Source organism: Osmerus eperlanus, chromosome 23 (assembly GCF_963692335.1).
Source record: "Osmerus eperlanus chromosome 23, fOsmEpe2.1, whole genome shotgun sequence".
NCBI classification, from domain to species: domain Eukaryota; kingdom Metazoa; phylum Chordata; class Actinopteri; order Osmeriformes; family Osmeridae; genus Osmerus; species Osmerus eperlanus.
This window is the reverse complement of record NC_085040.1, coordinates 8818468-8841562: the sequence shown is the minus strand read 5'-3', so window position 1 is coordinate 8841562 and position 23095 is coordinate 8818468. Positions and strand designations below refer to the sequence as shown.

At 41.6% G+C, this 23095-nt stretch overlaps 1 protein-coding gene and 1 long non-coding RNA gene across 9 annotated transcripts in view; both read left to right on the top strand.

Moving 5' to 3' along the window:
* Positions 1-23095, top strand: part of LOC134009869 (uncharacterized) — a 636131-nt gene that overhangs the window by 175953 nt on the left and 437083 nt on the right. The gene's annotated exons all lie outside the window — the stretch shown is intronic.
* Positions 1-23095, top strand: part of nrxn2b (neurexin 2b) — a 532900-nt gene that overhangs the window by 119616 nt on the left and 390189 nt on the right. For 7 of the 8 annotated variants that reach the window (XM_062449593.1, XM_062449592.1, XM_062449591.1 and 4 more), the window contains exon 4: positions 17647-17676. The exons of the other annotated variant lie outside the window; for it this stretch is intronic. In XM_062449593.1, coding sequence (XP_062305577.1) covers positions 17647-17676 — 30 coding nt within the window. The remainder of the gene's footprint in view (positions 1-17646; positions 17677-23095) is intronic. 8 annotated transcript variants of the gene reach the window in all.

The following is a 23095-nucleotide window of genomic DNA, read 5'->3' as shown; positions in this document are numbered from 1 at the left end:
AAAGGACACAACAAAAAAATTCATACATGTACTCAGACATGTGCCCTGATGTTGTCTTTCATGGCATGCCCCAGCCACATAACCTCAAAACAGAAGCCCTGGTAGGGGAGATGAGGTTAACTGATGTGCACAACATCCGTAGAAACAAACCTCTACAATGCAGCGCTTAGCCAAAACTCATGGTACTGTGACATTATCGATTTTCAAAGAGGGGATGAAGTTTCAACAAAACTCAAAATATCAGGACAGCTGCTTGACTAAGTGCTTAAGCCCCCCCCCCCACACACACACACACACACACACACACACACACACACACAGGACATCAGTTTCGGCTTCATGTCATTTTTCCTGCTCTTCTGCGTTGCTCTTCTACATTGTCTCTCTCCCAGATTCTTCATTTCTTCCCCTCATCATCCAGGTTGTTTAAAGCAGAAGTGGAGAATGTTGGGCCATGTGTGGAAGGAAGGACATAAAAGGGTCATCTTACTGAATTCCTCCTGTGATGAGCTGGTTCGTGCTAACTGTTGCTACATCAAACGCACAGGGAAATTGGGCATGGTATTGGAAAACGGACGGTATCGGAAAACGATAGAGAGGTTTCTAAATTGGATTCGCTTTTTAAGATGCCATTGGGTTCTTTTTTTCTTATTTTTTGTCTCCTTTCTTTTTTTTTTTACTTTTATCTCCCCATTCATCACGTAATAGCTACGTTCACAAGGCAGACAATGACACTTTAGAAAAGGGTTTGAATATTATCATTTTTTATTTTCTTTTTACTTGTTGCCAAGGAAATATATCTTGGCATTCTGGACATTTGCGGGAGGCTGTCATTTGGGTAAAAAACATATTTTTTAAATGTCTTTCTCAAGAGCTTCCCAGCTGCGGCATAGTGAGTGATATGAAAGCAAATCGGAACCAGAGGCTAAAAACCCTTTTAAGGACCCTTTACAACTCCCTGCATTTATGTTGTCAATGACGGCAGATTGATAGCCATTCACTCCATCTCTTTTCTCCTCATCCTCCTTCTGACAAAGCTTTTGTGAAACCAGATGCGTGGTCAATGACTGTGCCGACAAGTTTGGAACCAGCGTTTGCGAAAGTCACCAATGAAGATGCACAATATACTCAGAAAGAAAACCTTGGGTTGCTCAAGATGCAAGTCCTAATAGATTATCAGAATGAATAATTTCAAACTTTGTGTTGCTTCCTTATATAATAGTTACATTTATTTGTTTGAGGTCTCCTTTTTTAAATTCCATGTGGGAATCTCATCTTAAAGGCAGATTTGGGTTTGATGTAATTCACAGAGTAAGGCCTTGCAAGACATACAAAAGAGACTTGGCAGTCCATTTTGAAAAAATACTAGCATCATGCTTACTCTCGCTTATCTCAAAAGTGATAGACGTGTCACTTAGAACATTAGACACACCTACACTGTCTGTGCTCCCCTGCACAGCTGGAACAAGCATGAATTTGAGAAAAAAAGGAGAGGAAATTGTGAGCTGAGGAGAGTGTGCTGAGAACAGACTGTGAGCTGCCTTGGAGAGTTATTAAGAAAAAGAGAATATGGAATAGGAAAAATATTCTGACGTGAAAAGAAGGGACTTTATCGTCTGAGCCCAGAGAGACATGAATATTGGTGGGCGAGCACTCTGCGAGAGTGGGGGCAAGATACCCATGGTGGGGCGATAACACACATGACAAAGATAGGGTGACCTGGCTATCTGATGAACTGGAGGACAGTGTGGCCCTTTAATACAGGGTTTGTTCTCCTCACAGTATATAAACACTGCTTATCTTATCTGGGGCTGCACTCTTGCTCCCTGCCTCCCTAACTCCCCACTAACCCTACTTTCTAGTCTCCCTACTTCCCTGCCTCTCTACCACCTAACCTCCCAGCCTCTCTGCCTTCTTGCTTTCGTACCTCCCTACCTTCTGTCCTCCCAACCTCCCTGCCTCTCTACCTCCCTGCCTCCCTACCTCCCTACTTCCTAGTCTCCCTACCTCCCTGCCTCTCTACCTTCCAACCTCTTTGCCTCCTTGCTTTCGTACCTCCGTACCTTCCCTCCTTTCTACCTCCCGGCTTCTTTGCCTCTCTACCTCCTAACCTCCCTGCCTCTCTGCCTTCTGGCTTTCGTACCTCCCTACCTTCCCTCCTCCCAACCTCCCTGCCTCTCTACCTCCCTGCCTCTCTGCCTCCCTGCCTCTCTACCTCCCTGCCTACTCTAGTGGAGAATACCATTACTATTTTAGTGTGTATGTGTGTGTCTTAGCTTGTGTAGTAAGTAAGATACAAAGTAAGATACAAAGAAGTGTCAGAAAGGGAGACAAATGGTCTGGCTGGTGCCTTACAAAAAAACAGAAACACAAAAATAATTACAATGTCCCTCTAAGGCTATCTTCTTTATTCGACTGCCCGGTCAACCAAAATGGCTGCAAAAGAATCAGAATCAGAAAACCTAAAACTCTTATACAAAATGGCTGAATCTCTAATATAACAATGCTATGTGCTGGTGCTTGACGTGTTACGGTTTTGCATAACATATGGATTGTGGTTTGGGATATGCCAATGTGACCAGATGAAAGATATGAGCCATACACACACTCTCCCACAAACATAATCTTCCACAGCACACACACTCATACCGGAGACTGAGAAATTATAATGAAAATGTCTGTCAAGCCACATCAACAGCAGACAGAAAACATTCTAATCTAGCCACGCACTGTGAGTGGAGGTGTGAAATGAGACTTCTGACAAGGAAAAAACACATCAGCCACACTCTTGATCTTTATCCGCAAACGAGTATTCAGGAGTGATGTGTCTGTGCGTGTGTGCAGTGTGCATCAGTCTGTAGTGAATGTGTACAGGTATGTGTACATCTATGGTATGACAGGTATAGAGAGTTATACACCTGTGTTTCTGTGTATGAGCATATGCTTGGGTTTTTCTTGATTTTTTGTTTTGTATGAATACATCATATTTTTGTCAGTCAGAATGGATCGTGGTCATTATTATTTATGATTCTGTCTACTCATAATGGTCTGTGACGTATTCACACACTGTCAACCTCAGAAACATAGTAAGTACACAAACGCCATTTGGTTTGGAAACTGACATCCACAAACTATTTACATAGATGTGCATATACAATACTGTGTTTGTGTGTGTTGATGGGTATGTGCATATTTGAATGTTAATAGACAAGCACCAGTGACACAAAATCACATTTGTGAGAATATATTATTGGAAAGAAAGGGGTACACCATAATATTGCAGAATCAAATCTAGAATATGTTGATGCATCTGTTTTGACACTCAAAAGAAAATATCAGTTTGAATCTAATGAATGTGGATGTGGTGTGTGTGTGTGCGTGTGCCTGTATGCGAGTGCGAATATACACTCTGTGTGTTGGCATGCCAATATGAGAGCCATATGATTTTTGTGTGGGTGTGTGCATGCATGTGTGTTAGTGTGCTTGTGTGTTTTGATATGGCAAGCTCCACCAATTACATCACTGGATGTTACGAAATCAAGGCTCCACTAAACTCTCTCCAATCACTTTTAAGTAAATGTTAGCTCTGCTGTGGGTGGAGTGGATCACTCCAGCCTTTCCCCTGGGGGCCTCAGATGGGGGCTGCAGTGGGGTTGAGCGTGCAAGTAAAGCGGGCCGCCAGATAACGGCCCCTGGTGCGTCCCCCCACTCTCCGGGCTCCGGCTTTATCGAATGAGGGGGCCGAACCTTAGCCACTCTCCCTCTCTCACCTCTCGGTTCCGTGACATTTGTCAGGGCTGTGTGATGCCATGAGTGACAGCTAGAGGCTTTTTGGAGTGTGTGTGAGCAGAGAGGGCCTGGCAGAGAGAGATAAGAGAGGAGACCACACACACACACACACACAAACACACACACACACAAACACAAGGGGATTGGCGGCAATGCACACGCTCAAGAACTCCTTTTACGCAACGCACACAAACACACAAACACACGCACATAAACAACTTTCCTATTCCCTACAGACATCTGTCTTTGCATATATTCAATGCATACACATGCATATTGAGGCATTATAGTCTTAGCTCTTTATTGCGAGCCCAATCTCACACAGGCACACACATTTTAATACCCAATATACACACACTCTATCTGGATGCATTATAATGCTACCATCCTTACTCAAACACACACACAAAGCTGTCACTTCAGATTGTGATATAGTCGTATGAACAGAGACATATACTATATAAAGAGACAAACCTTTTACATGGTACAAATATGCGCAATTACTATGACCATAGGATCAGGGGAATGGAGTCTGTCAGGGAGTTTGGAAGCATGGAAGATTTGGAGATACATGTCCAAATGTTAAAGATTGCATGATGATGATGATGTGGGGTGTCGGGGGGTTGCACGCATGCACCTCTTCCCTCCATATTTGTGTTTGTACTGAAAGAATGAATTTTTACATTTTCACACCAGCAACCCCCTCTAGCTACCAGTCCTTGTAGCTCATCCATATGTATGGCCACACACACACACACACACAGAAATGCACGCAAGCGCACACACACACAAACAGGACCATAGCCCGGCCCAGCTTGCCTTTCTAGTCCTCAGGGACTGCAGCAGATGGCAGCTGTTCAAAAACACAAGTCCCTAGACCTGGGTGCCTTGCCTGAAGAGGTGCCATTGATCATAGAAATGAAGTGGAGCTGACATTGATCATTCGTCCTCCTCCGCATCCCCACAGCTCTCTCACGGAATGTAAAAACGCTTAAGACTCAGATTGAGAGAAAAGAGGACATTCTGGGGTAGGCACTTTTGGAGACCCAAGCATCCAAACAAATATGATCCTTTGATCAAACCGTTTTGACTCATTTGATAGGCGTTGCCGCGGGAGCGGTTGAAGGTGGACGTCGTTCAATGGGCCTTTGGAAGAAAACACATCTTGAAGATAGATTTTCTTATTTCTAAATGAGAGCCTAATTAGATGCTGCTTAACTGACACTGATGGAAGATCCAGAATGAAAATATCGATTCTGCTCTCGGACTTCTCCCCAGATCCAATTCACTTTGCCTTGTATCAATCTTTCTCTCGATAGAACGTAGCTCTATCGGGACGAGCAATTAGTTATAATTACCAAGGCTTATAATCAAAATGGATTTCAACGAGTAAGTGCTTAGCTGACTGTCTCTGAGATAGCCTGCAATTTCAGTTTTTCCAAACATTTCAAACCCTGTAGTATCTAGTGACTCACAGACCTGAAAGATTAGTGCAACAACATTAATGTTTACTGTCATTGGTGTGACTGCGTTGACAGACACAGTAGAGCACCTAAATGCTAGCCATGGACCTCCTAGGTGTGAAAACCTAAATTGTAATCCTAAACCGTTTAGAAAACATTCCTTCTCTCTGTGTGTGTGGAAGAGACAGTGTGTCCCACCACCTTTGGACCTAGGTAGAGAGCCTGTCGTCCCCCCCACCACCACCACCCCCCCCCCCCCCCCCCCCAACCACCAGCCCTCAGAACCCCTCGGGATGGAAACCCTCGCCAAAGGATTGTATCCCATAGAGAACACACAGCATCCATTTTCAATTTTCACTTCCCCCTGTTCAGATAAAGCTCTTTCTTTGGTATAAGGAGCGCTGGATAATTGCATATAATTGGATTTAGCAGTTCAATGACCTTGTGGTCAGACTATCCTATCTTGACAATAAAAGGCTTGGGAGAGAAAACGAGAGGGGGAGAGAAGAAAAGAGAGAGAGAGAGAGCAAGAGAGAGAGCAAGAGAGAGAGAGAATAGTGTGTGCATTTTGTCTTTAGCTTGCTCAGCTATTATGCAGATTGCTTATAGTGGAGGGGTCCATGTGCTATTCTTAGTAATCTCAGCTCACTTTTAGCCTTGACACACAACTGAATAATGATGGTAGCACGTTCCCTTCAGTCCCTACTGGGTGGTAATCATGTGAATCAGGCACACACTAACTCATCTCTGCTTCAACTTCAACTACAAATGTGCTACAGAAACAGATCAGTATTGTTCTGCTTCTGAATGTACTGTACAACACATAAATTACAACTTCCTGAATCCAGATAAATCCTTGGCATCTCCCAAAGAGTCCTTCCCTGTACGTTTGTTTTTGATCTGCCCTCATTCGCAAGTTGCTAACAGGCGTGCCTATCCCCCCCCCTCTCAAACACAAGGGACCAAGGCCTTCTTTCGCATCCTCTCTGAATCCGCTAATCCAGTTTCTCACCATGCATCCATCCAGCGGCGCCCTGTTCCTAAGGTACGCTGCACGGAACCGAGTGGAACTGCCACAACTCACTGACAGGGCCGGGAGGGGGGTGTTGCGTGTTGCCAAGATTCGATGACACGGGCACCACCGGCCCTTCTCTGTTCTGCAGCCAATGGCCAAGTGAGGTGGACGTGGGAGTCGGAGGGGGTAAGGATGGTGACGGGCTGAACTAGACGAGCGGTGAGCGGTGACGACCGCACCAGGCTTCATCTACAGGACTGAGCTAATAGGAGCATACCCAACACAAATGTCTCATAGCGCCGAACACCTGTCAGTCTTAAACCTCTCTTCTTGGTAAAGAAGGCCTTTAAAAATAGTTTAGAGCAGATTGTCAGGTTTCATCTGAAGGACTGGCAGTGTGGGATTGGTACAGCATGCCAGATAGATGACGCTGTGACAGATGGCTTCTCTGAAGCAGATAACAGCCCTACCTGATATTCGGGTCCCCTGATGTTCTAGTGCTGTTGGAGGCGTAGCCAAAAGCTTGATGACGGTAGAGCAGGTGGTGAGTTTGTGTGTGTGTCAGTGTCTGTGTGTAAATACATGTGTGTATTAAGGAGAGAGACCTGCTTTATGGAACATAGATAGAATCAGAACACACAGGTATACAAACACAGACACACACACACTTGCGTCAGGTGTGTGACTATCTCACCCCTGCGGCTGCCTCTTCTTGGGAAGTGTGTCATTCTCTATGGGTTCCAGGCCACTCTGGCTGCCTCAATGTGCTGCCTTTGGATCAGTGACAGAGGCAAACTCAACAGACAGAGACGCAACAAATATGTTTCTCTGTGTACATTTCAATACTTCCTAAGTGCATACAACATAATCTCAACAGCACACAAAGTTTGGTGACTCATGTGTTTGTCATATTCTGCATCATGCTAAGTCATGTTCAACCCAGGTGTGGAATTCAAAGACAGAAACATAGATTCAAATCCGTAGAGAAGCTTTTGCGAAGCTGCTAATATAAATAGCTAGATAATAGCTGCTTGTATCTGTTCCACTCACCTGTGCTTCATCCGTCTCGTTAGTTGGAGAATGCTCACAGTGAAACAATAACCAGTCTGCAGTGTGGGCTTAATGGGGCAATATAAAAAGGATTTAGGCCTAAAGGCAATTTTACAGAAAGGAGATTTATGAAAGGGTAAGAGTTTATTTTATTGACCTATACCAGCAAGGAGTCTGTACTTTACTTTCTCTCTCGACCAGCAATGAACTAGGCCCTGTAGCAATGGTAAAGTCTGAACATAGTTTCTGAATAAAACAGTCTCCCTAACATAATTACTGGATTTTCTTATTTCATTTTTGTATAACCTTTTTTTTCAAATGCAAATCCAGCTTGACTTTTCAGGCTAGAACCCTATATATTAAGAGGATAATGTAATAAAAATGCACAATGGAAAATGTAATTACTTGCCGTGATACAGAGAGAGAGATAGAGGCGAAGAGGCTAAAAGAGCTCTTGGGAGAGAAGGATATAAATAGGAGGATAAAAGATAGAGAACAGATTTGAACATGTAACAGTGAGTTAGAAAATAGGAGAGTGTCATAGAAGTGAAAGATGGGAAAAATGGAAGGCGCGGAAGAGAGTCATTGACAGACATAGAGGGGAGGGGAGGCGGCAGAGCTAAGAGAGCTATGCAGGAAAGAGAAAAAAATGAAAGGGGAAAACTAAAAGAGACAGTAGGCATGCCAATAGCGACAGCTACGGACGAAAAGAAAGTGGTGAGGTATTTCCAAGAAAGACTGTGGTTCACAGTCACGCCAATATGGCCGTCGTCATGGTAGAGACACAGGAGCCTGTTGCCATGCCAACACGGGGGCGAGCCGCAGCATTTCAGCGTACACGTCTGCACAGGGGCCTCAAACCGTCAAGTGACTTTTAGAAAACCGAGCACTTAGATTTCGATTGTGTCAAAAAGAAGAAAAAAAAATGATTTGGGGCAGACTTTTCTAGCTCTTCTCTCCATAATTTGTAGCACTGTACTGGGGCTCATCTTTCTGTGGAATATTGCTGACACTTCAAGGTGATATGCTCCACATTGACAGTGAAAATTATTAATGAAGGTAATAAAAGGCTTTAGCAGGTTTTACGAAGGTAGGATGGAGGAAGTGGACGACAAATGTATACTTGACTGGGGCTTTTACAATTTCGGTCGACCTATCCACACAAGCGCACACACACATAAACGTATAGCTATAGTTACACTTACAACACAAACAGCTTTGTCTTCTCCATTATTTGTCCCTACATCCAAGGATTCCATTTTAAGCCTGAGCTGTGCGTCACTATAGATGTTGTCGGTGGGGGGTTCTTTTCTTGCATCCCATCATACGTGAAATACAGTTCCGAATAACAGAACATCGCTATTTCACAGCAGACTGGCCTCCAACGCCTTGTACATCGTGTTTTAACATTGTTGAAATATTTGTTTACAAGGTTCAGTGCCATTTAATTTTCTTGTGATCAACTCTCTCTCTCTCTCTCTCTCTCTCTCGCTCTGTGTGTCTCGTTTCTTCACTTTGTAGTCTTTGTTTAAAGATGCGGGAGGATTCAGTGTTCTGTCTGAGCCTGGTACTTATTCAGTTTGTCTAATTAGGGGTTAGTTTTCTTAGATAAAAGGAAGCTACGAGGCTTTCAGCTAAACCACAGAAAAAGTATGGCTGCACTACAGACCTTAAACAGTATAATAAGTTTCCCTGATACATTCCTTTTGAATTCCCAGTGTATTTAAACCTATAATATGTATATTGTATGTAACTATGTATGTATTTATATATATTAATGTTTGTATATATACACTACCGTTCAAAAGTTTGGGGTCACTTAAAAATGTCCTTATCTTTCAAAGAAAAGCACTGTTTTTTTCAATGAAGATAACGTTAAATTAATCAGAAATACACTATACATTGTTAATGTGGTAAATGACTATTCTAGGTGGAAACGTCTGGTTTTTAATGAAATATCTACATAGGTGTATAGAGGACCATTTCCAGCAACTATTACTGTATGTGTTCTAATGGTACATTGTGTTTTCTAATTGCCTTAGAAGACTAATAGATGATTAGAAGGATTAGAATTAGAATGCCAAAGGTCTGCAATGTTGTAATTGCTGCAAATGGAGCATTATTTGACGAAAGCAAAGTTTGAAGAACAAAATTTATATTTCAAATAAAAATAATTATTTCTAATAATAATAATTAACCTTGTAAATGTCTTGACTATATTTTCTATTCATTTTGAAAGTTATTTGATAAATAAAAGTGTGAGTTTTCATGGAAAACACGAAATTGTCTGGGTGACCCCAAACTTTTGAACGGTAGTGTATATGTATATGCACACACACACACACATATATATATATATATGTGCATTTAACCCACACACACACATACATATATATTGTAAATACATACATTGATATACAAAATACATATTATAGGTTTAAATGCACTTTTTCCTGGAAACCTGGAACCAGAGTCTAGAGTTCCGGGTTGCAAAAAGCAGGAACCAATGATTGTTTCAAGACCAAGAACACAAAGAAGAGCATTTTTGCCAAATGTCCGAGACGAGAATGGTCTGGCAAGATTTTGAGGACAAAGAATGTACAAATAAGAGATTGAGATGCAATGTGTGCTGGCTTACCTCTTGCTTAACCACTTTAAATCAAACTGGAGCCTGAGGAAAGCATGGAAGTTCGGACGAGAATTGCTGTTTCTCATATTATATTTTTTGGTATTAGAGCCATTATTCACCCAAGCCAAGTTTAACTTTTATAATAACTTAGTACCATTTAAACGTACAGTAACACATTTTAACAACTTAGCAGCACTTAAGTTGTTAAAATGTATGGCACACTATGTTCACTTTTTGAACATGTTAGCTTGTAACCACCACTTAGTGCAGTGACAAAACCAGTATATAGAAACCATGCAGGGGCTCAAAGATTATTTGTAAGACTTAAGACAGATTGTCAATATATCACATTACAACAAAACACACCCGAACACATCTTTTGCTTCTACAGGTTTTGAATTAAAACATATGATGCTTTGTTAAAAAATGTGTTTGCTAAGTTCACTAACTGATGTTTTCTGCATAAATAATTCAAGAACCACTACACATCATGTACTTAATGCATGGATTCATATGTGATTAATCTTGCATAATTACCTAACTTTCTCCAAGGAAGTCAACTTGCCAAAGAGACGTGAATTCACTTGGTTAATTGAGTTTATCAAACTAAATGACGAAGATGCAACATGCCATTATGTTGGAGGACATTAAGTTCTCATTATTGTATGTTTTCGTGAATACCTGCTGAGTTCTCCTGGCACCAAACAGCGTCACACAGCCATAAAGTACGCTGTTGTATAGGAAACACAAACAGTCGTTAGCATTCCTCAGTCTTAGTAACGCGAAACATACAAAGATAATGCAGTAAATATAAAAGAACACAATGTGAGACCGTGGGGAGAGAGGAAATTATCATCATGAAACATTAAACATCAACAAATGCTCGGGGTAAGGTGGTGTTTCAAATTAACATCTCAAAGGATTCGTTTAGGTTGTGAAACTGAGCTTATATTGCATAGGGCTAAAGGGTTCGATACAAACTTTGGGCTTTGAAACAGGCAGCAACAGGTGACAGGTGAGGGAATACAATCAAATGAACATTAATAAAGAAACAGAGAAGCCACAGATGATTGGAACCGTGTTATTAAGCCTCTGATAAGCTTTGAGAGGGTGGTGTGATCAATAGAGATGCCTTTGGAGAATGGTTCCTTGTCGAGCAAGAAAAGCACTAGGGCTTGTGGGCATTGGCCTTGCTAAGCACCCTCTCGAGATGGGCATAATGTTCATATCCGCTTTATTTGAACGTGTGGCATCCGATGGCAATTAGATGTTGCTTCACCAAGCTAAAGGGAATGAAAAGAGAACTGAACGTTTGGGAAACTGGTCCCAGCCCTTTCAGCCGCTCATGACGGAAGCATAGTGAAGAGTCAATTCACAGCCTTCCCCCAACAACCAACCATGAAAGGAAATGCGTCAGTTCCTTGTAGAGGGTCATGCTATCAGTCAGATGCATGTGAAGCACGAGGGATGACAGAATTAAAAGGGGAGAAGGGGAGATTAAATATTAGCATCAGCGTGGGGCCTAGGTTAGGAAGCATTGTTTCGCTATTATGAAATGTCACTAGATGTTATACAGCCCTTGAGTTGTACAGTCCTTGAGTCAAAGTGTTTTACATTGAGTGTGAAATCTCATAGGGTACACATAGTACTGCACATCAAAACCATAACCAGCTGAAGGAAAATTTTCATTTTCTGGAATCTAATGCATTGATTGGAAGACATGCAAGCAGGTCACCATAGTCCACTCTTCGTTTCTTCCCAACCCAAATTCTAATATAAGAACATTTCTGTGTCATACCATATGTAGTTTGTTTAATTAAAGGAGCGGTTCAGTTGTCTACTCCCTGCCAATCTGAAAGAGTATCCAATTAATTCAGCGAATGTATCTCAGACAAATTAACCGAGTTTTAATGAATAAAATGTGCGAATGAAATGAATCACTGAACTATATGTGATTAATTTCAGAAAGTTAGGTGAACATCATTGCGATATGATACATATTTAACCTGATGCTGTGTGACCGTGGTTCTCTCTCTCTCATTTATACACACACGGGTGCACACGCACACACCTGTTTACGCTCACACACACGCACACACCTGTTTACGCTCACACACACGCACAAAAAACAAAAAGCAAATCAGGGCAAATGGGGAAGGACCATTGGCAGACTGATTAAAATTGACATCGTAAATCTCGGGCACCTTTCCACTGCCTCTATATGGAGATTCCTTATTTGATCTGGTGCCATTGGATCTAAAGGAATAAGTGTTTGGAATTCACGTCAAAACATTTCATTTCTAATCTCGCTCCAACTTGTCTGACCTTCATCTCAAATATTCCATTTAAATGGTAAACCACTTCATTTGACATGTTTTCAAACAACTCCATGAACTTGACTTGACACACGATGACTGTAGTGAGAGCTAAAGTGTAAAGTCACCATAAAGATTTTATGTTAGCCCCTCTTAACCTAAGTGCCTTTCTAGGGTCAAGAGTTCCCAATGGCATTAAATCAGAAACCGCCGTACCCTAAACACACCTACTCACAGACACACACATGCACAAATACACACATTTTTGCAGGCAAACAGAAATAATATTTCTCAAAAATATGAATGAATATCACGCTGGAATACAGCTGAATGTGAAAACGTCTTATGCCAGCAAAACCAACCACCCTTCATATTATAAACGGAGAGCTGGGACAGATTTCTAAGGGAGAGGTGGGTCCATCTGTTTGATGTATTGACGATTTAGCCTGTTGACAATTAGCGACATAGGGTCAAGTATACCTCACTGGGATGATGACTGAGGAGTCAACATGGTTTTTAACTGAACATTTTGAAAATGTATTCAAGTATGAAGGCTGGATAATGTATCGATGCAAGATAAACAGCAGATAGCAAGAATTATGGCCTTCCATTTGATGTCAGGGCGAGGAGGTTAAACTAAGGTTTTCTTTCTTAATATCTGACAACTCAATTATTGAAAAAGAAAGAGGTGTGGAGATCAACTCATAACCAGTTCCCTCCCTTGTTGTCCCAATAATCTCTGCAGATCCATCTCTTTCTCCCTCTTACTATCTCTCCCTTTCTTTTCCCCATATCTCCTTCTGTTCTTCAAGAGAACTCCGACGTGAATTATTAAAGCATTTTCAATTTTGCTTGAGTTTCTATATTACTATAACTGTGGAAAGACCTCATGCATTATACATAGGCCTATTGAGATGTATATTCACCTTCACTAAGTATTAACTCCAGACATCTTTTAAACAAATGTTTTTACAAATGGCTCCAGCTCTCTCAGTAGCCCTGAGGGCAGAAGACACGCTTGCACTGTTATGAGATGATACATCAATATCAAAAGTAATTCCTCAGTTACAGTATAATGCACTACAATGAGATACATGAACAGCTTTTATGTGTCAAAGTTAGCCTTGTCATACAGAGGTAAACTCTCAACTTGGAGATTATTTATGATGTTGCTAGGTAATACAGTACGAAGAATATGTTTTACTGCAAAGCAACTTTTATTACCTAATGTTAATGTAGGTTATATCTTTTCTAAACAAAAAAAACACAACATCTTAATAAAACAAATCACATATTATTATTTATTTATTTTTCTCCTGAAGGTGTGGCAACAGTGTGTGCAAGCATATGGTAGTGTGGGTATCCTTAGAGGATATTGAGGTTAAACATGCCATTTCAGCTCGACAGGGGTCCAAACATGAACACACACCCACAAACACACTCACACACACAAACACCTCTGTATTACAGTCTACCTTTACCACTGGCGAACGATGGAATTGGAGACAGACTGGGGAGAAGGGAGGGAGGATAATGATGATGACTCTCATTCTTCTTTGTCCCTTTCAAATGTCCTTGGTATCCCCAACCCCTGTCTCCTTGCACATCTGTTCACATGTGCATATATGATGGAAAGGCCTAGTATATGGGGTTTTAACAGCAGCTCAGCACCATAGGTGGTTGGGTAAACACTTGATGAGTGATGGGCATTTGACAAAGTCGCTCAAGATTGAACCTGTTGCTGAAATGATAATCGAGCAACATTGTTCATTTTCCAAGTGAACTCTGTCGCTTATCTCGATGAAGATGCAATTATCTCTAAAACCCCGTCATGGTGCATTGATGTAGCTCACGCCCAAATCGTGTTGACGTCTATCCCATGCGTGGATTTTTTCCCTCTGGACTATTGGAGCTGTTTTCTCACACAAGGCTGTAGAGTAATCGGGGTAATTCAAAGGGGCCTACCCAGCAGTGGTGGTGCACATATAGAAGACTGGAGGCGGAATGGAGGAGATGATGAGGAGTGGAGGAAGGGAGGAGTAGAGCAGAAGGAAGCTGCAGCTGGCTGATTGAGCGGTTGATTTGGTGGGAGCAAACGAGGGGGAGGAAGAGAGAGGGAGAGAGAGCGGGCCACATTTCGCGGATGCACGTCCCCCTCCTAATGGCAGAATTATGACCCTTCCCCATCTGTCAGTCAATCATCTCCAGCCAATCAGAGCTCATCCCCATCTCGGCTCCAGTTTGGCTGGGCACTCCCGTCTGCAACTCAATTAAGGATCAAATCAGATATTCAGATGTCGGTATAGAGGGAGATTTATAGAATGAAGTTGTATTTTCATTATCCCCCCGTATGTGAAAGTGATACTGTTTGTGGTAGCGGTAATTTGATTTGTGCCAGAAGGAGTGTGAGAGTGCAGATACAGTTCTGAGGTTCAGAGTGTGTGTTGTGTGCTCATCAATGGTGACCTCTCTTTCTGCAGGGGCTTATGGTACAGATAGACTTTCACATGGGGTCAACAGGCAAAATTAAGATAAAAGCATACTCCCTGAGGCTGTTGGCCATCTTTTTCTCTCTCTCTCTCTCTCTCTCTCTCTCTCTCTCTCTCTCTCTCTCTCTCTCTCTCTCTCTCTCTCTCTCTCTCTCTCTCTCTTTCTCTCTCTTTCTCTCCCTGTCTCTTGATCAAACACACAGACACACACACACACCTTTATTTCCTCATTTGTATTCTGTGATATGTTAGGGTTTTCATTCCTCTGTGTTGATTACCAGATTCCTGTGCCACCCCTCGATCTCGTCATTTTTGGTCAGGGGCTGAGACGCCTGCCAGCTGACGATGCCACCAGCTGCTGCCGCCTTGTCCTTGCCATCCCTATCTCCTCGCAGCAACGTGCCATATTAACACTCCTCCAACCCTTCCTCCTTCGCTGGCAGTGGGGTGGGCAGGGGGGAGTAGAGGAAGGGAGAAATGATTTGGTATGCACCATCCAGCACAGCCTCCTGTTTCATTGCAGAGCTCTTATCTTCCTAATGGATTAAGGGAGAAAGAACAAAATGAACAGAGGTGGCAAAAGGATGATTGGACTCCCTGCAAAGGACCTGCAGAAAGTGCCGCGAGTAGATAAGTAAAACATGCAGGACATGTTTTGTGCCTGGAATCTCAGTCCTTATTAAGAGTGAGCACGATAGAGAATGGCTCGTACCAGTCTAGAGCAGCCACGGTTGAAGGGGTGAGGAGGGGTGGGTGTATATGAGAAGGGATGGTGAGAAGTCTTGCCCCACAAGTGGTTGCTTGATGCTAAGGGTTAGGGGCAGATATAAAGGACATTGTACCACTGGCAGGTGTGTGTCTATTCTCGCTACAGCCTGTCACATAGCTATTGTTGGTGCTGTAGCCACAGTCACCAATAATAACTCAGCAGTCTTGGTAAAGTCAAAGTACTGTAATATGCCTCATGCAAGACTATCTCTGTCTACAACTCTTTGGATTGCATAACAAATAGTTACACCCAATGGACTTGCAACAGGTAGTACTCAAATAAAGTTAATGTCAATGTATGCCCGATTGCCAATAGTGGCTATAGCATAGAGGCTATAGTGATGAAATACTACATGATGAAAATGACTCAGTACATTCACTAGGTAGTGTACCATTAGTCAATTTACTGCTGAACATAGCAAATGGTATCCATTTGAGTCAACTTTGCTGCTGTTTTAAAAGATCATGACTGTTTGGTCGTTACTTTAACCACTTAAGTAATCAGGTAATCAATGTTCTTTGGCGGCCCTCTTCAAATGCCAGAATGTTTTTGGCTGCCCTCTTCGACTGCCACGGCCTCTAAAATGTTGTTCTTTTTTCACACTATGATGACCTCAGGCAGATTATATCTTGTTTATCCTTTCTATGCTGTTGGCCTATTGGTTCTGGTTCTCTGTAAATAAATCTACAGTATACAGCATATCTTATATATCACATTACAGCACCTTGTGGGCCTGTCTCATTTCAGTTCATTGACCAGTACTCACTGAGAGTGTAAGATTAGATGCTGTTCCTTGGCTGTCTGTTTTCTGTTGATCGAGATCTTATTTATTTGAAAATAAGATCAGTCAACAAACATTGATACATTGATATGTGACTGAACTGAATCTTATAAAAAAACAGGGGTTGCCAAACCTTGAATGATTGTATCAACTTTATTAGCATAGAGTTTGTCTTTAGAGCTAGATTGTGTGCATATTATCCACTTCCAGGCTGACATCAACAGGTCATTTTTCAGTTTGTTTTAATCTGTGTTAATACAGTATATTATCAATTTTACAATCCTATGCATTCCAGTGCTGTATGGTGCAGTGTATTGTAGATTCCTAGGTTTTATGTGGTTATTCTACAGGCTATTTTGAACTTGATATCCTGAGGCTTGAATTACTTTGGTTTTGGGGTTACAGTTCCCATCTTAAGATAAAGCTAGTATAAAAGAGCACACACTGCTGTTTAAAATGAAGGGTGTGATCAAATATGGAATGGTTAAACCTAGAGTTCCATAGTGGGAGCATATTAGATGTTGCCTACACTGACTAAATATATCTTCTTTGCTTATTTACACACTGGTCTGTATAGTTATTTCATCAGTAGGTGGGTAACTTGTCAACAGCAGTTAGATGTAATATAGTTTGTCCACGGTTTCATGTGGTGCTGAACCCAATTCAGATATACAATAACAGATGTATGATAGCAGTTGATATGGTCGTGGAATGATAGTAAGAATCATGACATTTATTTCTGTCTTGCCTGTAATGCATTCAAGCTGATTTAGAGCTAACAGAGTGGTGCACATCAACATTGAGTTCAGCTGAGTATCTGTGGCATTGTAAACATTTTATCTGTACAGGTATTTTATAGTTGGCCCTGGGCTGTATCTGATGACACGAAAGATGTTCTTTGGATCTGTTTCCCGATTTATATCTTTTCACTTTTTTGACAAAATCTTGTATTGTGCAGTCACAGTTGGAGATTTTACCCTTTAGGGTTAGGGACAAATTCAGTTAAAGCTTTTCTCTGCCAAACAGTTCTGTGTGTGTTCCATAAGTACCTCAGAGAAAAAAAAAGCATTTGTGTGAGCAATAGCCTTCGGGGGTTGCACCAAATGAAAATGCTTTTTTTTTTCTATCCCCCACACCTCACTCAAGAAGTGTTTGCTTGTTTTCCGTTATCTACTTTCTCTCTCTTTTTTTTGTTACCTTTGAGTTGAACTCTGACATCCGAGTCTGCCCGGTGGATGTCTGTCACAAACTGCAGTCCAACGTTGTGACAATGCTTTTTTTCTTCCCGTGCCTTTTATGACCTTCTTTTTTCCTTTCTTTTCTTTTTTTCTGTTCTTTCCTTCAAGGTCTGGCGCACCTGACGTTAAACAACCAAGGTATGGGTTCATTCCTTTTTGTTTGGTTTTTTTGAGGAATTGAAAGAGCCTCTCTTTGCCCAAACCTCCTCTTCCTCCACTTACTATTCCTCCACTTTTTCCCCACCTTCTTGCTCCCTTCATCCTTCCATCATCTTTTACCCTTTATCTGTCCTTGTCCCTGGCGATCCACCTGTTTTATTTCTTCTCCCTTCCCTGGCCATGTTTCTCTGTTTTGGTTGTGCGTCCTTTCTCCTTCCTGTCATTTCCTTGTGTTCTTTGTGACCTCACCAATGTCCGTCCCACCCTTGTCCTGTCCTCTGGCTCTCGTCCTGGATCCTCACCTCTGAATACCTACTACAACGCCACTCCCCGGCTTCAGGTAACGCTTTTCTGCTCTAAACCTTTGTTGCCTGGGTTTGAAAAAAAGTGTTGTATGTGATTGATCTGCTGAATATGAATTGTTACTAACCACTTTAAAGGGTAATGTGTTGAATGCACAGAGTCTCCAATCACCACTCTGCTGTCATTCACATTGTTTGGCATCCATGTAGTCCTCAGATATGGTTGAAGTTTATAGAGTTGGCTTACAAGCTAATGTGTACCAATATTGTGCGTTCACTTTCTTTATGTTGTTAAATTGGAAAGATTAATAGTTTGTGACATATTATATAAGTTGTGAGCGAGCTATTGAGTTATTCTGCTTTGTGTGCAGCTTATTACACTGTGCTCGATACCAACGTAAATATGATTGTTGATATGTTGTAAATAACTCATGCATGCTTATTCAGCACAACCCATGCAGACACACAATGTAGCAATGCAAAGCCCTTCCTCAGTGTTATTCTCCTCATAACTGTGACCTTTATCTTCAGTGTGTACCAAAGTCTGGATGGCTCTGTGACCTCTCAATGTGAACTTCCCCAGCAATATGTTGAAGAGGGAAAGTTCAGGAGAGAGAGGGAAAGTACATGAGACAGAAAGTGTGAGAGGGAGTGAGAGAGAAGAACAAGGGAGACCAATGGCGATAGATATATTGACTAGGGAATACTGTGACCTTTAGCAGACTACAGCACTCTCTGTAATATTATTTCCTACATCAACCTTAGCTCTGATGCACTGGGATATGACCAATAAATGTGACTCACCCCCACCTACTCTAATTAGCCATTATCGGGCTGTGTCACTGCTAAATTGCTCTCTACTTTAACTAGTAAGTCCACATATTAGAAAAGAGCCAGAGGCCCAAGCATACAACTAGAACTACAACTGTTTCGCAGCCATGACTGACTGATTGCCATGCATTTCAAAGGATATTACTGACAATATGGCGCTTCTATAATGAGGATACTAGTGTTTCAGAAATGTGATAATTGGAGCAAAAGCTCTTTGGATAAATTCCACAGTGACCTTTTCAAGAAAGGTAAAATACATTTATATAGGGAGTCAGTGGCTGAGCGGTTAGAGAATCGGGCTAGTAATCAGAAGGTCACTGGTTCGATTCCCGGCCGTGTAAAATGACGTTGTGTCCTTGGGCAAGGCACTTCACCCTACTTGCCTCGGGGGAATGTCCCCCCCTTACTGTAAGTCGCTCTGGATAAGAGCGTCTGCTAAATGATTAAATGTAAATGTAAATTTAAAAACTGTGCCAACTCTCCCCCCAGTCTGGCAATGAATGTTGGTCTCAATGACTTGCAAGGCAACTTAATGTTTCATGTGTGACATTGAGACTCAGAATATATCTATGTTTTTACGTTGTCATAATAAATCATCATTCCAATGGCTTGATATTTCTATTTTATACTAAAGATTGCCATCTTAGTAAAGATAAAAAGCAACTGCTGTTGTATCAGTTCGAAGTGCTTTATCTTTGGTAAATCTTTTCTCCACCACTTCCAAACACAAGATCCATACTGGAAGCTAGACCCGCAGCTCAACCTTAGTTGTTGCTCTTTTGACAGAGGAAGCAAACACCTAGTAGCTACGGTAGATATTTTGTTGTTGGACAGCCACAGTCTAGAAGGCAGTGGCACAAGGCAGTGATGAGCAAACCTGTTGGAAGAGTGAAAACAACAGAGAATCATTAATGCCACTTATTTGAATGTGAGCGTACAGATATATAGTATTTTAGAATGTACTTTTTCTTACAGGATCAGCTCTTTATGAGCAGACTGTTCCTTGTCATCCTTGTATGGTTCCATCAGTTGACAGCATTGAGGTCTGATTGGATTTAAAATGTACAACTGACAGCAGAGAAGCTCAGTTTGCTTAAATTATTTGTCCGCATAGGCTAGGTGTACTACACTCAGGCTCAATTGAGTAGGGTTTCTCTATAATATATTAGCATGTGTTCGGTCTTCCAACCAACTCAATTTTGAGCACTGTTAGTAATTTACAACACAAACACATAAAGCCTCTTTTTTCCTCTTTCAAAATATGTATTGATGTCTGGGTTTTAGTTCCAGCTTCATATCAGATGATTCTCCAGTGAGGCCGTGCCCACTCTGTCAGCACCCTGCAACATAAAATAAGAATATAAAACAAATAAGTTCTGCAGCGGTGAAGATAAATTTGCACCCATGAAAAAGAATCAACACTTTATTTGGAGAGTGAATCTGAGGATGATCTAAATGCTTAATATACGCATTTGCTAAACGATCAACAAATATAAAATTATTATAAACCAACCTCCAACCCTAAACCTAAAAGGTGCTACTCTGGATAAAATACTGCTTTTAAGATTCTAATCTGATCCCCAACTCACCAGGACCCCCCCCCCCCCCCCTCCCCCCATTTGCTGAGAATAAGAGCTGAGTGCAGAACGTATTAACGTATTAATTAAAAAGTTGCCGCCGTGCTATTTCATTGTTCAGTGCATGACTCAATGGGGCACATCAACAGACACCTTCAGAGTCTCCATAACTCGGATATGACACAAGGAGCCATAATCTCTCATCTCTATGCTGGGTCCTTTTTCACCCTCTGACATTTCCCCTCTCATCTCCGTCTGGCGTTACTTAGTGGCGCTGCCCGTCTGCCCCGTCTCCTTTCTTAACCCACCCGTGCTGTTTACCTGGCCTGTGCGCTCGCAACACAAAGAGGTAATTGGACGCACATGAGGAATTGGAAATTTGGTATTAGGACGGTTCCCTGCATTCTCACCCTCACAGCCCACCCCAAGGACGCCGGCAGGAATTTTGGGCCCCATGAAAAAAAATGGAAAAAAAACTAAACAAGTTCCTCATTTATATTAGTTTTTCTATTTTTTGGTGCCCCTGTCAGTCAAGGGCCCTTGGAATTGTCCAAACATTTCCCCCCTATACGGTGCCCCTGGCCCACCCCATTCACACATGCAGTGTTCATCGCCTATTCTCAATTCCGGTCCATGACAGTTTAGGTGTTTCTTCAGCGGTGTTCCAAGTGAGGTCTGACCTCAAGCCCATCTGGACATTCCCACTCGGATGTTGAGAAGAGAACGGTCATTTATGAATTCAAAGGCAATGAGAGAAAGGGAAACACTGGGACAAAAGAAACGCAACACAATGGATCTATACACATACACAACTTAAAACACAACTTATGAATTCAAAGGCAATGAGAGAAAGGGAAACACTGGGACAAAAGAAACGCAACTCAATGGATCTATACACATAAACAACTTAAAACACACATACTCTTTGTGTCAAACTCTCCCTCATTGTTGAATGTATCGGCTACTAATGTGTGAGGCACCAGGGGGGTATTCCAGGTAGCGGGTTTAGCGAAAACTTTGAGTTGGTTAACGTTGAAAAGAGGCATACTCCCGGTTTTCCGTTCCAGAAAAAGAGGTAACAAAAACCTTTTGGTCAGTTTCCATGGTAACTTACTCTGTGAACCTAACCTGCCCGCTAGCAGGTATTCCGTAACAAACTCTGCGTTTCTACCTATCCCCTCCCACTTTCTGAGCCTAATAGCTTTGGCAGACATGGGATATCCTTTCCTGGTTTAGCCGGCCGATCTCGAACAAAATGTAATTCGCTTAATTATACGCCGGGATAGGATTTTAAGACTGCGATTCGATGTGCTTTAATTCCCTGATGAATACTTAAGTTAACGTTACCGTTTCCCGTCACAATCTGTAATTTATTTTAGCAACATTCTCAGCCCTTACATCACTAATGTAACACACCATGGACGTGCACTCAGAACCGACCAAATGCTTTTTGGCACTGAAATAAAGACAAATAATTGAAATTGTATTTGGTCTTCTTCATTGCCTACAAATAGAGATCCAACAATGAGTATTTTTAACGGCTGTTGTTCCTACAATTTACATGATTCACCTGTGACCATGTACCGTCCTGTAACTGGTGTTTCAGCAAATCAATTTCAAGATTGTAGGGGGTCGATATTGGCCAAACAATGGAAACTAATTCCCCTATGGTTTGAACGAAGATGGGAAACTGAACAGTGTATGCCAATACCAATGGCATTACATTTATTTGACTATGGGTTAAATCAGAGCAAGAATGGTCAAAGTAAGTTTAAATAAAATTATCATTTAATCATATTGCAAAGAATCAAGAATCCACAGAACAATGCTTCACAATTCCTTTTATACCCAAGAACAACTAATCACACCACAATATTGACCCTTACTTATCAACATATGACTAGCAATGCTACAGTAAGTTACACAATGATGTGTGAGAGCCATCAAGTTGAGACTTCATCCAGTAACTCCAGATTTTACCATAGGAGAGGTGGGGGCAGGTTGATAGCCTTACAAGATCAGCCTTTCATCTTCTGCCCTAAGTATACCATCTCTTGGACAAAATAGAAATTCAGCAAATTCAACAATTATTTCATATAGGCTATTGTTCCTACAATTAACATCACCTGTGACCATGCACCCTCCTGTAACTGGTGTTCCAGTAAATCTTTTTCAAGATTAGCCTTTATTCTTCTACCCTAAGTAGGTCTACACCATCTCTTGGTCAGTTTTTGGAACTTTCTTCATGAGGTGCAGTTTGTACAACTCATTAACTTGTAACTGGGAATAAATGAGATTACATTAAATTCCACAGTTCCACATGCAGAATTCACCTGCCAATAAATGAACATCTCACTGTATATAGCATCCATGCTCTGTTCAACAGGATCAGAATGTGCAAATCGTTTTTTATATTCATTATTCTCATGATATCAGTGTATCTGACAATTCCACACAAGCCTGTAAATAAAAGTACATGGGGAGAGAACTACCAGTAGCTACCATACATAATATTCTGCATCCATTTCTGCGGCAGCAATGTCTCTTTGTCATCTTAATCATCATCATCATCATCCTGTGATGAAAAGCATTCAGTTGGGGGTAACTGCTACTACAAGTTGAAATAGGCACCAATTGATATTTACTTTTGTATCATGTCGAATATGATTAAAACCTAGGTTACGTACG